Source organism: Populus nigra, chromosome 16 (genome assembly GCF_951802175.1).
Source record: "Populus nigra chromosome 16, ddPopNigr1.1, whole genome shotgun sequence".
Taxonomy (NCBI): domain Eukaryota; kingdom Viridiplantae; phylum Streptophyta; class Magnoliopsida; order Malpighiales; family Salicaceae; genus Populus; species Populus nigra.
Genome location: NC_084867.1, coordinates 1360930 through 1378254, shown reverse-complemented (window position 1 = coordinate 1378254; position 17325 = coordinate 1360930). Strand labels below are relative to the sequence as shown.

The window sequence follows — 17325 nt, the reverse complement described above, 5'->3', positions numbered from 1 at the left end:
AGGGGCGAAAGGAGTAGGTAATAGTTTTAGGAAGTTCCCAAAACATAGAAATTGAAAATGGTTGATGGTATTGGGCATGGTGGTGGACTAAAAAGAGTTGTGAAAGGATCTAGATAGGAAAGGAAGAAGATATATGTTTTTTTAGGTTATTTTTCAGGATTCTATCTTAAAAAAAGCTGTAAGAGGTTTATAATACTCAGTGATTAATAAGTAACTTAACTTAAAAAAAAAAGATAGATATAAGTTGAAGAGATTAATTTTATGTGCAAATACTTTTATTATTTTTTATGGGTTATTTATTATATTTTTTATTTACTGCTTTTGTGTTTGTCTCTTTATTCACAATAAATCCCATAAAGTAACTAATAAAATAATAATTATAAATTATTTTTTATGGTTTAATGTTATTTTCATTAAAAAAAAACCCCAACATTCCTTATGTTTACCTTTGCATTTTTGCATTCTAGCTATAAAATTTAAAAAATACTTAGATAGATTGTCGAGTAGGTAAGCCCATAAAAGAGTGTTCCCAATACGAAAACGAAAGGACAAGTTCCATGACAACAATAATAAATTCAAGATAGTCAAGAATCTAGAAGGAGCTTCATGTCGCATCGAGATAGGAATTATATTTCAAGATGATTTTTTTTGGCTGAGTTTTTCTGGTTAGAAATGTGTTAATTTGTTCACATTTCACATAGAATTTTCGTACATGCTGACCACCTAAACATATTAGTAATGGATTATGATGGAGTGACAACCATTGTTTTGTAGATATTTTACGAGAAATTTGATGGTGTTCTTCATTAATTAATAATATTTTATTAATTATTTTTTAAATTTATTTTAAAAAATAGGCACAAGAAAAAAAATTTAAACTTATGACTCATTTAAAATTTATCACCACTATTTGTATCTGTTTTTTTTTTTTTTTTTTTTTGCAAATTGAGTCGATAAAGTAATTAATACGATGCAATAAGTTATTTCATTAAAAGGATGAAATTTTTTATATTTTAGTTGATTTTAAAAGGAAAAAACGAATGAATTTTCTTTTTCTTTTTCATTTTTCCAAAATCAATTTTAATGTTCTTTTAAATACAGCAACCCATTATAAAATAATTAGCTGAGGATATTATCAATAAATATCTCAAATTTATTAAGGAGCGGAAAATACTGTAAATAACAGCTAAACACATGGATTCACATGTTATTAATTGAATTATATTATATATATTAATGAGTTAATCATCTATATTAAAAATATACAAGCATTTTAAAGAGCATACTTATGTTGCAAAATTATATAAGTTTTACGAGAGTCCATCCTAGCTTCTTCTTCTTTCTTTCATAACAACAATAATAACAAATTTCATCCAAAAATTTATTTATTTTTTTTAATTCAATGATAGGAGGCTCGTATTGCATTTAAGATGGCAACTGTATTTTGAGAGATTTTCTTTTTCTTTTTCTGGATGGGATTTTCTTATTGAGAATATATTAATGTGTTCACATTTCACATAGAATTTTAAGTCTAACGTCACATAGTATGGGCCAAGGCATTAAAAATGTAACATCAGTTTATAATATCTTCATATATAATAATTAACTAAGCATATTAGTTTATAAATTATGATGGAGTGACAACTAATATAGCTATTGTACTAGTACGGTGGCTCGCGCGTCATGTCACAGACCATACCAATTTTTATACTAACATGAAAACAAATATTTAGATGATGATAACATTTTTAAAAAAGTAAAAGAAATTAGAGAATCGGGTTAAATCTTAATTAATTTGATAATATGATAAAAAATAGACAATAACAATAATAAATAAATAAATAAATAAAATATTAGGGGTCAAACTGGGTTAACACACAAAATCTATGAGTTAGCACATGAAATTAGAATAACCTCATAAAAAAGATTGAATAAAACAAAATTAATTGTAAAAAAAGGATATTAAAAAAATTTAAGTTAACCTGGTCAAATCTTTCACACTCATGACCTGAAAAGTTAAAAAAATTTTGATTAATAAAATATTCCATGACAAAATTGAAAAAAAAAGTAAAAAAAATTAAAAACAAAACAAATAACAATTATAAAGAATAATGATTAAATCTGATATAAAAATAAAATAAACTAAAACATTGAGGGATGCACGTGAAGATATAATTTATAAAAAATAACAATGAAAATAATATGAACCAAATATAAAAGGAAAAAAAATTGAATTGTTACTTTGAAAATGTACAAGGAAAGTCTTTGAAACCGAAGAGGAGAGACGAAATAAGGAATTAAAAAAACAGTTATTATGAAAAAACTGATATATTTTTTCCACAAGTGCCATCAAAGAATAGAGGAGACGCTGTGAGGATTAAAAAGTCATCATGAAAGCTGAAGTTTGGTTGTCGGATGACGCTGTCCGAAGAACACGAGAGCACCCGGTTCACGCGTAATCAACCTTTCAAATTAAATAATATTTTATATACGTTAAAATACTAAATTGTCCTTGGTCAAATTCGACAATTACAAAAAAAAAAAAAAACAAAATGAAAAGACAAAAACACCCCCTTAACCCAAGACAAAGACAATTATGATTCAAGGGCATCATGGTTATTTTACTGCGTAACTAAAAAGAAAAGGTCGAAAGTACCCCTGCCTGTAGGTGTTTTAATTTTTGTCTACAAGAGCATGCTAATTATTTTATTGTGCAAATAAAAGCAAAAGACTATTATATCCCCACTTTGAAGATCAATTATGTTATTTTTACAGTGATAAGAATGCTATTTTATTATTCCAATCCACGGTGACAACTACTCCATGTGAACAAATAATAAAGCAGCGCATTAAGTTCCGTGTAATAATGTTTCAACCCACAATGACATGGGTATAAAACTACACTGAAAGCTGGAGCCGTTTTACAATTTTCTGGAGCCGTTTTACAATTTTTAAGGATGTGTTTGACAGTGTGGTTGCAGGTACTTTTCAAATAAATTTTTATGTCAAAATACATGCCAACGATGTTTTTTCATTTTTTAAAAATTATTTTTGATATCAGCACATCAAAACAATCCAAAACGTACAAACCATATTAAATTTTAATAATAAAAAAAAATTTCAAATTTTTTGGGAACGCAGCCGCAGCCGCGTTCCCAAACAGGAATGATAGATATTTTAGTTGATTTTAAAAAAAAAAGATAACCATTTTTTTTTTTCTAAAATACTATGAGTAACCACTAATAAAAACATGAAATCACGTATTATAAATTGAATTATATTTCATACATGAATGAGTTATTTATCTATATTTATACTTTACACTCATTCTAAAAATCTAAAAACTATCTGTGATATAAAATTATAAAATTATAAAATCTAAAAAGCAGCCTCATCTTCTTCTTTTTTTTCGTTTTAGTATATTTTGTAATGATGTATTTGCAAATAATAATAATAATTGTAAATACATTAAAATAATATTTTTTAATAAAAAATAATTAAAAAACATTTTAAAAAACAGTTTAAACTAGAAAACACAAACACATTGTTAATGTCCACCTTAACTCTGAGTGATACATAGACAATTTTTTGTTTTATAATTTTCTAGCAATTAAAAAGTCACGGGTTACTTCTCTAGAGCATATATAATTGATAGATATACTTTGTCCCCCTTTTATATTCTTATTTATTTTTTATAAAAAAAGATTCTTGTTTTTGTTTGAATACCATGCTTAAAATCAAATCTAATTTTTCACGTAGGAACATGCAATATTAACATACTAAATTGAAAATTAACCTAATTTTATGCTTATTATTTATTTATTTCATTTTTTTCCTAGCACGTTAAATTTTTTTGAACACGATGCTAACTACTAAAATCATCTTTAAAAAAGAGCTGTTATCACATATAAAAATAAAAGTTTCTATGTTTGAAAATACGATATAAACCGTGTTTTTAAAAATTTTAATTTAATTTATTTAAAATAATTTTTTTATGTTTTCAGATTGTTTTGATGTATTGATGTAAAAATTAATTTTTAAAAAATTAAAAATTTAATTTTAATATATTAAAAAAAAACATTTTAAAATCGTGTTACAATCCTAAACTGGCCAAATATAACAGAATTTCTGATACAAAATAGCTAAAAATATATGCCCTAACAGGGCAACTCGTGGCATGAGAAAAACAGAGAGGGGACAGGTTGACAGAATGGTTAGTTGTTTTGGCAAGTGTTTAAACCCAACACAGTACTATAAGCCTCGGATTATCCATCAAGTAACTTGATTTACCCGGTTCGTCCAGATTAATTATTATTTTTTATTTTATAAAAATATAAAAATAATATTATTATTTTTTTAAAAAATTAATAATTTCAATTATATTTTAAACAGGTGTTTTTTTTTCAGATTGACCGAATTATATATCAACCCATGAGGTCATCATGTTATATTTTAAAATGGTGATCGAATATAACGTTTTTTTTTTTTTAATTCCTAATAATAGTAAACATTATATGTTAGGAATATTAGATTCAACACGGTCCACACTTGTACGAGTGGGCAGATTCGGTCAAGAGTATTCAAAGGAGGGAAGAATTGGATGAGTCAATTTGGTCATTATCCTATATATGTCTAACAAATCTTATGGGATTTTTTTAGTAGTTAAAGAGATATGATTTTATTTGAATTCAAAATTTAATCCAATATAAGGATAATTTATTGATTTTTAAAAAATAAATCAGGTTTTTTCAAATAACCCCAGGCTCTTTTAGTTGATTTTTGAAAAAAAAGCGAAAAGTACTCTTCTTCTTCCTCCTTTTTCCCCCTCTAAAATCAATTTTAATATTTTTTTTTAAATACAACAAGCCATCACATAAATATATCTTCAATTAATATCTCAAATACAATAATGAAAAATAATTACCTATTATAAATATCATTAATCAATATCTTATCCATAATTATAAATAATCATTTATAAAAGCATGAGATTATACATTTCATAAATTAAATTAAGTCTCAACGTTTATATCCGAACTTTACCATATAAATTACAAATCATAATTTTTTTTAATTGAGTTTCAGCTTCATTTTTTATTCCAATAACATATTTAAAAGTGTTTGTTAATCAACACACCTCACAATTTTATATAAGTTCTACTGAAAGATTTATCTTAAAATCTTAATTAAAAATAAATTATAATATATAGTTTATCTTAAATATATTTTTCAAACCGTAACTATAACCATGAAAACTAATACAATATTAAAATAACACTTAATAGGTATTAACGTAACCCTACTGGCTACTACAGTACCACGCATGTTTTTGGTTTTGTTTAAAAGCCTATCTGCAAGAGGAGTCAACTCCAGCCAGCAACAAACGTAGTGGAAACAAAAACGCAAGCACAGTATTTCCTTTGGTTTCAATTTATAATCAACAGAAAATAAATTATTCTTCCTGCACTCTACTCTTCTCCTTCTACTATAAACCCTAAATCAAGATTCTTCTCTTTCTTTTACTCGCTAAAACCCAACTCTCTCTCTCTCTCTCTCTCTCTCTCTCTCTCTACATTCCCATTGCAGCACCCGTACAATCGCAGAATACTGTGATTTTAGTTTTTTGCTTAAATTTGCATGATTAAGTGAGATTTTTTTCCCTTCAAACTTTACTTCCTTTTATACTTCAGATTCTTGCTCTTTTTTACTGGGTGAAGTGTTTATTTATTTTAATTAATTTTGTGATTTTAGCTGTATTTTGTTTGATTTTATTGTTTTAATTTTAGGTCTGGTGAGGAAAAGAGGATTTGTTTTTTTTTTATTTTTGATTTTTTCCAGCCGTGCTTGTTTGATAAGTCAAACTGTTGCATTTTGTAGTGCTTGTTAGTGTTTTTAATTCACTGCATTTCAATTGAGAGCCAAGCAGAGTATAAATGAACGCCTGCCCATGTGAATGAATTTGAATTTTGTACGTGCTTGTGGTGTTCTTTACGGTGCTCAAGAGATTTAGATGGATACGCTGGAGTTAATGCATTTTTTATTCTAATTTGGTGACATTGTTGTAAAAAATGAGTTGTATGGTTTTTTCCCCCCCAACAATCTTTCGTTTTTTATGTCTTATTTTGTGGTCACATTAAAGTCAATAGTGCGTATGTGCTGATAGCAGGATACCCGTTGCGTGATGGAGGATTTTAGGCTCAAACCCGAGAAATGACAGTGCTAAGAAAAGGGCTCTAGAATGTAGAATTCATCTTGCATTGTTTGTTTTACACTTGAGTTGGGACTAGTATTATTCTGAATATCTATTAGTAAGTGAATGGATGTTGTCTTGAATCTGTCAAGATTAGATCTTTCTGTCAAATTTGGCAAAGAATTTGCTGATTTTGGGCGAGTGATTTATATCTTGGTGCTTTAATTTCCTGCCAAAATCAAACAGTGGACATGTATGTTAGCTTTGGCTTCCTTTTAACTTTCTAGCCGCTGGTTTATTGCCATCTGAAGGTTATTTGTTGGGTGTAGATATGTGTATACATGCGTACTATATGTTGGCATTTTCTGGCCCGTATGATTTGCCTCTTCAGGTTTATGTGCGGGTTCTTGGCTTTTTATTGATCCCTCTGTCCTATGCATGTGTTTGCATGCTTTATCCTGATATTCTTCCTGGTAGAAATGGATGGCAAGTGTTCTGGAATTTTAATTCCTTACTGATTATAAGGATGATATTTATTGGTGATGATCTGTTCAATAAAATAGAGTTAATTTACTTCCTCTCTTTTCCTAATATTTTGAGACATGCTTATAGATAATTTTTCTCTTGTAATTCATACAGGTTGGGATTGCAAAGGGTCAGTATTGCATGGGTGGTCTAGAGGGCTGGGTTCAGCCCAGTGGCTTTTCCCCTAGTGGTCTCTTGCCTAATGAAGTTGCCTCTGTAACTCAAGCACTTGAGCCAGAGAGATGGGAAACTGCTGAAGAGAGAACTGCAGAGCTAATTGCTTGTATTCAGCCCAATCAACCATCCGAGGAGCGCCGAAATGCTGTTTTATGCTATGTTCAGCGCCTTATAATGAACTGCTTCCCCTGTCAGGTTTGGATAATTTTTCCCATTCATTTATCTTTTTAGTTACATGCTAATTTTCTTGAATGCTGTTAAGTGTTGGGTTTTAGACTGGATTTGAGGTTTTAGGATGGAGGTTGTCATAGCTTTAGCCAAACACTATAACTTTCTGCCATTTTGTAATAACTGAGTGATGCACGTCTTCACTTTGTACACAACTATAAACTACCATGCTACTTTCTTTGATGTTTTATAGATGCAAAACTTGTCCCAGAGCAAGGATAAGCGGATAAACTTCTGTGCATATATATTTTTTTTAATATACACTTAAATAATAGCAAGGTAATAATTTTTTTTAGAATGTTTAATTAGAAATAAAATGATGATATTTGCTTTCATTTTATCATTTTATCGTCTCTCTCACATTTAGAATTAGAGGTTTCCTGGAAAGAAATAAGTGATTGGACGTGGTATGGGGAAATATATTTGTGATGAACAAGTTATCTTTTTTTCCCAGTTATGAAGGATTCCTCTGTCTTCTATTGTAGGGTTTTCACTTTCTTTTGAAAATTGGGGAAACAAAGTGTTCAATATGTAGATGGCCAAAGTGAAACTTTAAAATAAACACCAACATCGTTCAAAATAAATTCAGAAGATAGATGAGCAAAAGATATATATCCATTACTACTGGACCACTTACAACTCTATTTTGAAATTTCCACATGTGGGCACTGGCAAATATTTGTCAAGTTTGCTTATTGATGTCAGACACTGAGAGGACAATTTGTCAAGCTTCCTAGTTCTGATGACTCAAATTGAAAAAGTTTTCCTGCTTCACTTCATCATACCTTTATATTTTTTTATAATCACAGGTGTTCACCTTTGGGTCTGTGCCCCTCAAGACCTATCTACCTGATGGAGATATTGATTTAACAGTGTTTACTGAGAACCAGAATTTGAAGGAAACATGGGCCAATGAGGTACGGGATATCTTAGAGCACGAGGAGAAGAATGAGAACGCTGAATTCCATGTGAAAGAGGTTCAGTATATCCAGGCAGAGGTATGCCCTTTGAGTATATTGTTGATGCTTCTTTCCTAATAGAGATAAACCCCTCTATTTTATTTGATTTGCATTTTCTGCAAGTATGGTTAACCGAAAGCAACAGTCCAAAAGGTTCAGGCAGGGCATTTTTATTGTTCCAACTTCACTACCATAGTATTACCACAAGAATGGCTTGGGCTGAAATAATCACGGTGTGAATTTGAAACTGGTTAATTGCTGCTTTAGAGGGCTCAAGATACCTAGACATTTTGGTTGTTCTGCTGAATGCCATACTTTCTTCCCTGCCAAAGGGAAATCAAGAAATGAAGTTTCAGTGGTTATTGAAAAGAGCAATGACCATGTAGCGAAGGAAAAGAAAGGGAGAAAAAGATAAAAAAAATTGTTGTGCTCATTTTGTTATCTCTCCTCTTTGTTGTTGAGCAGTTTCTACTCTTGGTTTATTCATGTATCATTGCATTCTGGCCTATTCAACTGTTTCTGTGGGTATTATGTGTCGCGTGCTTCATTTATTTTGATATAAATCAATTAAATCTGATGTTTCTTTTGCTTGTATCCTATTCATAAATAACTTACTCTTTGGTTGTTCTGTTCAAATACTGCTGATATAGTCTTTCCTTCCACTATTCAACTACAAATTAGCACCTTCCAAATATTCTTGATTGTAGATTCCATCATCTTGCAGGTGAAGATCATAAAGTGTCTTGTGGAAAATATTGTAGTAGACATATCCTTTGACCAGCTTGGTGGTTTGTGTACCCTTTGCTTCCTTGAGGAGGTGAAATATTTTACTCCGGGACAGAGGTTCCAAATTTATTTTTGTGATTTTTTGAGTGCTCCTCTCGCTTTCTCTCAGCTTTTGCTAATGTCAGCTCTCACTTTTTAAGGTTGATCAATTGATAGATCAAAACCATCTATTCAAGCGCAGCATTATATTGATTAAAGCTTGGTGTTACTACGAGAGCCGCATCTTGGGTGCTCACCATGGCCTTATTTCAACTTACGCTCTGGAGACATTGGTTTTGTACATATTCCACGTGTTCAATAATAAATTTGCTGGGCCACTTGAGGTGACATTGTTGTTTCTCTTAAATTTTAGTTTTCCAAAGCCTTCGCTGTTTTTACCTGAAAATCTTGTTATTGTATCTGCAGGTGCTCTACCGCTTTCTGGAATTTTTCAGTAAATTTGACTGGGAGAACTATTGCATTAGCCTCTGGGGCCCAGTTCCAATTAGTTCACTTCCTGATATGACTGGTACATATGGATCTTCTGAATGATATCTTCAGAATTCATTTTTTTAAGGATGTTTCTGCTAGTTGTTTGGCAATAGCTGGTTCTGAATTCACTTTCTGAAATGTTACAGCACTCTCTCCACGGAAGGATGGTGGCCAGATACTTCTCAGCAAATTGTTTCTAGATGTCTGCAGCTCTGTGTATGCTGTCTTTCCTAGCCGGCAGGAAAATCAGGAGCAATCCTTTGTTTCCAAATATTTTAATGTCATCGATCCTTTGCGTGCAAATAACAATCTTGGCCGTAGTGTCAATAAGGGTATTGCTCTGAACTAATGTTAGAATAACATTCTAATTCATGTTGAGTTAGCGAGTTGTTTGCACATATGCATGTGTGAATGAATGTCTGTCCATATTCCATATCCCTGCAGACACACTCTCAAACACACACTATGGCTTTGATATCATGAAGTTAACATAGAGTTTTGCCCAAGATGGAATGGAGAAAAATGAACCATGGCCCCATATAGCCATCTCAATTTGTTGTGGAACTGAGGCCTAGTTGAGTTTATTTGAATAAAAGCACGCCTACTGTTTGTCAGCTGGAGCAGTTTCTTAATTTGTCTTTAAGATCTGTTTTGTGTGGGTCTCTCCCTATTTTTCATGGATTGAAGTAGTTTCAGTGTTTGCCACATGCTTCTCTTGTTAAACACAATCTTGGAAATATCAGATTGGAATCTCACCTTTTATTTATGCTCATGTTTTCACTTATAGTGTTGTCTAACTGCTTTTTCCAAATATTTTTGCTAGGTAACTTCTTTAGGATTCGCAGTGCTTTTGCTTTTGGAGCTCAACGTCTGGCCAGATTGCTTGACTGTCCAAAAGAGAACCTGCTTGCTGAATTCAACCAGTTTTTCTTGAACACATGGGACAGGCATGGAAAAGGTCATCGCCCTGATGCTCCAAGTTCCAATCACGTTGTTCAGCGACCAATCAGGTATAATGTAATTGATGGGTCTGAGACCATCATAAATTATTCAAGCAGCAAAAAGATAAAAGAGGATCCTTCTGGCCATCAATCTAAGGTCGGGGTGACTTATGCTGCTCATGCATCTGACAGTGTTTCCTCCCAGCATGATAACCGCAGTTTAAAACGAACATCCAGGCCTGGTAATATATCAGCTATTTCTGGCACTCGAGGCCAGAGCATGCAAGCCAACTTGACTAACTCCACGGCCTCTCATCAGAATAATAAAAAATTAATATATAATAGTTTGAATGAGAATGCACATAATGAAAAGATGACAAGTTCCGGAACATATTACTTGGGGAATGAAGTGAATGCTAAGTATCAATTTGCAAGGACTCAATCCAGTCCGGAACTAACGGATACATCCAGTGAAGTCTTATCTCGAGGGAGGCATAACAGGGCATCAGAGACAGTAAATGGGCAGACTGCTCCTGCAAGGTCACACAATAGCAGGAGAAGAAATTTGGTCCCTGAGGTTTTGGAGAACCATGGTGCAAGATTTTCAACTGAAGACTCACTATCTTCAAGGCATAGCCTATCCCATCAGAGCATTGATGCTGCTGTTGATTCTACTAGTGCTTCAAATAGCTATTTTGGTGATTCTGGCGAAGGAACCATGGAAGACCACCTTTCTCTCTCAGAGACAACGCAATTGCATCAGGAAGAGCAAGACCGTGTTAGCGTGGCATCTTTCAGTGGTTATAGTGTCAGTGAACAGGGTCAGATGCCCATGAATTTAGCTTCTGGTCAACCACCTTTTGCTTTACCACCTTCTGTATTAGCTTCCCTTGGATATGCTCAAAAACATATGACTGGTACAGCTCCCATAAATGCTCCTTCATTTGAGTCCCCTTGGGTGTCGAACATGCACTATCCTCAAGGTTTTATTCCAAATCCAGTATCCCAATATTTTCCAAGCATGGGAATGACCTCAGATCAAGAAGTAACAATTGAAATGATTGATGCTAAATTGGCATCTACAGAGTTGAGTCAAGAAGAGAGTGATCATGGTTGGTCTAAGCCAGATGCAGATTCTGTAAGACATCAACAGAAGAACAGAAGCTCCCAATCTCGACTGCAGGAGCATATGCAATCTCTTGCTTCTGTTGAGTCTAACCATGTCCATTCATCTCGTGTAAGCAGGTCCGGCAGTTTCTCTCCAAGGGATCGCGGGTTAATTACAGAAGACAGAGGTCTGTTTAGGGAAAATTACAGTGACGATGCTCAATATCAAATACCTAAAGAGTCTGATGCTTATTCCTCAGCTGATTTAAGATTTGTACCTTCTTCAGAAGCATCGTCCTCAGGAAGCAAATCTGAAGATAATGGTGATGGATTACTTTTGAGGACTTGTAAGTCAACAAAGGATCGGCGGGGAAAGAAATCTGTTCCTTCTACAGATTCTTCTATTGCATATGGGATGGATAAGAATGAAAGGCAACGTGAAGAAAAATCAGTTGATCACATATCTCTTCAGCCAGATGATGACAACAGAGAGTGGATTTCACTTTCAACCATAGGCACTGAACTGTCAGAAAGCATGGTTTCTGGTGTTGGTGCTTCACATGTTTGGAATCATCAAATGCAAAGTTATGATCCGGCATCAGTGAACAGATCAAATTCAATGCTTTCAGTTGCTCCAATGTTTGTGGGTCCCAATTCTCATCAGAGACCTAATGATAACCATAGAGCACTACCCTTTGCATTTTATCCCACAGGACCACCGGTGCCTTTTCTAGCCATGGTTCCAGTATACAATGTTCCAACCGAAGCAGCAACATCTAGTGTATCCACCAGAAAACTCGATATGGATGAAGAATTTGATAGCTCACAAAACAATCACTCGAACCAAAGTTTGGATTCATCTGAGAATGTTGATTGGTCAGAGATTTTAAATACTTATACATCTGCGAATAATGCTTCTTCCTCCGTGCATTCTGAACAGGGCAGATCTGAAATTTTGAATAGTGATTTTGCCAGCCACTGGCAGAATCTACAATATGGGCGGTTTTGCCAGAATGCTCGAAATAATGATTCCTTGCCTCATCCATCTCCTGTTGTAGCACCGCCAATGTACTTGCAGGGACATTTTCCATGGGATGGTCCTGGAAGACCTCCTGCAGACATGAATCTCTTAACTCAACATATGAATGGTCCTCATCTTATTCCAGTCGCTCCTGTCCATCCAGGATCTATCAGGCAGCCTGGCTTTTATCAACATTATGCTGATAATATTCCTAGATACCGTGCTGGAACTGGAACTTACCTGCCCAATCCGGTAATGGACTTTTCTTATACCAATTAATTCTGTTGGTAAAGAACCATGCCTGATATCTTCCATCTGTCTATGTAATTTGAGGACCAGGACATCAACAATAATTATTTCCATGATTATTGTTCCATGATACCTATTGAAAGTTAGATTTCAGTGTTTGTAAAATTAGTAAGTTTGGTCAGTTGCCTTTTCTGCATTTTACAGCAAGTTTCAGTTGCCAAAAATGTTTTTCTTACATGGCTTACAATGGATGCCATTCGAGGGAGGCATAAGGAATTTTTTTTTTTTTTGAAATAGATAACATTCATGTAGGTGCTTAAGCTTGCTAACCAAGTAGGCTATATTCCAAGCATAAAAAAAACCGAGGGCTGGATCTTATCTTGACACGTGCCATGATTTTTGTTATCTCAGAATGCAGTAGTTTTAAACTCCTTGAGTCAAGGGGTTGAAAAAACCAAGTTTTGTTGGTGTTCCACGAGTCAAGTTTTATGTGGGTGTTCCATGAGTCAAGTTTTTTGTTAATTATTTCTCATTAGTTCGTGAAATGTTACAATCATTGAGGACATAGTTCAGAAACTAGAAAAGATGAAAGGAAGGTTGTGTACAGTGAAACTACCTGTAGAAACCACTCTAAGGTGTAGAGAATGTGGCCAACCTTTTGCTTATAGAAACTCTTCTAGTTATTTATTGCTGTTGAAAGAAGTTTTTAGCATGCCTGCATAACCATGGTTGGATTGATTTTGTTCTGGCAATGAATATTATTTTGCCTCACCCAAAATGCTGGCTGTTTTTTTAGATTTAATTAATACCTCATTCTTTATACTAAAAATCGTCTCTGTTTAGGAGTGTGTCCTTATGAGCTGATGCAAGAGGCAGGAATATAGGTCTTGGGTCGAAATGTAATTATGTGTTATAATGCTGTGGTAATCTCTATCTTACAAAACATATTAACTCTTAAGGTTCCGTGAAGAAAGCTTTCTTGAATTTTTGGCCAAGGGTGATTAGTGTTTTTTTTTTGTCTATGAATTCAGTTAATACTTAGTTCATTTAGAAAGAAAAATGTCAAAACTCCTGTAGACTATCCAAGGTCATCTTCATCATACATGCATTGCTAGCTGTGCTGAGTGATGCAAAATAAATGTCAGATATGCTCCGTAAGAAGTATGAGAATGGAAAAATAGTTGTAAATAACTCTGAAGATGTGGCTCAATGCAGCTGTAATATTTTCTAATCATGAGACATGCTTTGAGCCATATTATGCTGCCTTTGAACCAATAGGATCTCTTTTAATTTGTGATTTGATGCTGCTTTTATTTGAATTTGTGGCTTTCTCTTCACATTTTGGCTTGATCATGATCAACCTATTTATTTTTCATGTCCTATTGACTTTGATCTCTGTTTTTTTTTTTTGGTGGAGTTTTGTCTTGTCTGTTTGGCAAGGATAGTAATTTATTATAAATTTTTCTTCTCTTCAGAAAATATCTTACAGGGATCGACAATTTTCCAATTCCAGAAACCATAGGGGAAATAACAACTATGACAGGAAGGACCACCATGATGACAGGGAAGGAAACTGGAATAACAACTCAAGACCACGATTTGGTGGTCGCAGCCAAAACCAGAATCAAGCTGAGAAGCCATCCTTTAGGATGGATAGGAGTACACCAAATAATCGTCGTTCTGATAGGTCATGGAACTCAAAGCAAGATCCTCTTCCACCACACCATCCCCGAAATGGTTCATTTAGTTTCTCAAACTCCACAAACCGAGGTTCTACCAATGCGGCATATGGCATGTATCCGCCAATACCAGTTGTGAATCATAGTGAAGTTTCTGCATCAGTAGTTATGCTTTATCCATATGACCGAAACATGGGCTACAGTTCTGCTGGTGAGCATGTAGAATTTGGGTCCCTTGGGCCAGCTCATTTCACCGGTGACAAGGCATCACCTCATCTTGGTGAAGAGTCATCAAGAGGCATTAATGAGCAACAAGATTTTCAAAGAGCTTCTGATCTTTCTTCTCCAGATCAGCCAGCATCACCCCAGGTTCACAGGTATTCTCTGTCTCATCAAAGACAACACATTCAATAGGCTTGCTATAAAGTTTAAGGGATCTCTAGGAAGAGCTTTCAAGTTGTTTTACAAAGTTCTGTCATTAAAAGTGGACTTTCCTTACTGAGGCCATGCATGCTAATTATTTCAAGTAGCCTGGCTAGAAATGTGCTCGATAGGATTCTGTTCATGATTACCTGGTTGACACAAGGACAATCCTATTTTTGAAGCTTATACAATTTTGGCAGGCAATTTTTAGTAACTATTCAACCTGATAGCATTCTTGCCAAGCTACTTATTAATCGCCATTTTCATTTTTACCTTGAATTTGTTGATTTACACTTGTTAGCTGTCATTCCATATTTCATCAGAGCAGTTTTTGATATGTTTAATGTACTTATCAGGAGGGTTTAATTAAGTGGCTAGATCAGCACGTCAGAGAATGATTCAGTCACAGAAAGCAGATTTTCCTCTTGCATAACCAAACCGGCAGATGATGTGGATGGGGGAGGAAGAGGGGCTACACAGGCAAGCCTCACTTCGCCCCCCCCCCCCCCCCAGCTTGGCCCTCTTAGGGGAAGGTTGATCTTTTGCTCACTGGTTTACACCGTCTTATCCCAGCGTGCTCGTTGCACATGCTTTACAAAGGATAGATACCGACTATACCCATTCTCATGAAGACCTGAAAGACGTGATGAAGAAATACGAGGAAGGGAGTGCACAGAGTGGTAGATGGGCGATTGAAACGATGGAAAGTCAAGAATTTTATTATTTTGAGTGTCCCCCAAATGGTTCGAGTCACCTCATTGCCTCGGGGTCGTAGATCAGTAAGCACAGGTTGGACTTTAGTTTCTTCAATATAATCAATGGGTCATTCTTATCCATTAGGTTGACGTGAACTTGTTTCAAATGTTATAGCATAAAAACAGTCAGAAAGTTCTATCCTTTCAGTGGCAATTTTTTCACAAGGGTTCAAACCAACTATTGGAAGCTATTGATGGCTAATCACCATATTTGGGCATGTTCAGTTGTATGAAATTCAGGTTCTAATTTTGAAACAGTATAATTTTTCTCATTTCTTTAGTCCTCTCAAATCCCAATCTCTGTTTTTTTTTTTTTAACATGGCCCGTCCAATCTTGTTTAGTTTCTTTTGCTATTACTAGTTTTATAATTCTTAAGTTAGTTTCTAATATAGTATTCTAGACATGATTTTAAGTTAATTTTCAACCTCAGAGAAGGAAGAAACGTCAACATGTTTTTTCTTAATTGAAGAATAGGAAGATGTTTATTTTTAATAAAACAAAACAAAACATAATATATACTAAATCATTGGTTTGGATTTTGTAACATAACGAGGGCTGAATTAATTTTTTTTAACATAAAAAATGTTTAGTTATTATTAATATTTTTTTTTTTAGTAAAAAAAATTTAAATCGAGTGGGATTGATCTGGTATGACTCGGTCAATTTATAGTTGAAAGGCTACTTGGATGATAAAAATATAGTTTAATTAAAAAACTTTATTCAATAAGATATATAAAGCAAATCAAAACAAATTATAAAGTCTCAATAAACCCAATATTGAAGGATGAAATTGAAAAAAAAATCAATTAAAAAAGAACAAAAAATGACTCAAGTTAATTTGGGTTAATATATTAAATTGCATGTCGGGTCATTAGACCATGAGAAACTCATATAAAGCAAATCAAAACAAATTATGAAGTAAAAAAAAAAATAATATTAAAGGATGAAATTAAAAAAAAAATCAATGAAAAAAGGATAAAATGACTCGAGTCAACTCAGGTTAATCTTTCAAAATCGCGATCCAAATTATGAGATTAAGATAACCCAATTGGAAGCAAATTAAGAAAAATTATAAAGCTCAATCCCCAATAAATATAATATTGAAGGATGTAATTGAAATAAAAAAATCAATTAAAAAAGATTACAAAAAAATAATTAGAGTTAACCTGAGTTAATCTTCTAAACCCGTGACTTAAGTCATGAGATAAGGATAACCTTATAAAAAACAAACCAAAACAAATCACGAAGTCTAATTCTCTATTATCCCAATGTTGAAATATAAAATTGAGAAAAAAAAATCAATAATAAAAAAAAAATTAGAGTCAACTAAGTTGACTAGTTAAATTCGCAGTCTAGGTTATGAGATTGAGATAACTTTATAAAAAGTAAATCGAAAAAAATCTTAAAACCCAATCTACAATAAATCTTATATTGAAGGATGTAATTAAAATTAAAAAAAAAAACCAAAGAAAAATTAAAAAAAATTACTATTCAAGACTTTCAAGTGAATAGTTTTTGTTAGGAGAGGTAAAGTAAAATCCCTTTTTCTTTTAGTTTTTTTTTTGTTAATGAATGGATAAATCGAAAAAGATTTGTTGACTTTAATTAAATATTAAAGTGAAAAGCTAATATTGTTTTGAAAAAACAAAAGTTAGACGCATGTGTAAATATTTAACTATAAGTGTCCTTTTTATTTTTTATTTTTTAATTATTTCATCTTAAAAGTTAACTCTGGTTGCTAAAAGCAATCATCTTTTATAAATATATCATGAAAATATAATTTATTTTATAAAATAAAAAATAAAAAAATTTA

The 17325-nt window shown here is 33.0% G+C and overlaps 1 protein-coding gene across 1 annotated transcript; it reads left to right on the top strand.

The window, feature by feature from the left end:
• The first annotated feature begins 5360 nt into the window (after positions 1–5360).
• LOC133675798 (uncharacterized) lies at positions 5361–15783 on the top strand. The gene is made up of 10 exons (XM_062097280.1): positions 5361–5645; positions 6830–7087; positions 7930–8118; positions 8804–8896; positions 9006–9188; positions 9271–9373; positions 9483–9668; positions 10160–12657; positions 14130–14710; positions 15113–15783. Exons 2-10 carry the CDS (start codon positions 6857–6859, stop codon positions 15120–15122), a joined length of 4074 nt encoding a protein of 1357 aa, XP_061953264.1. The 5' UTR covers positions 5361–5645; positions 6830–6856; the 3' UTR covers positions 15123–15783.
• The last annotated feature ends 1542 nt before the right edge of the window (positions 15784–17325 follow it).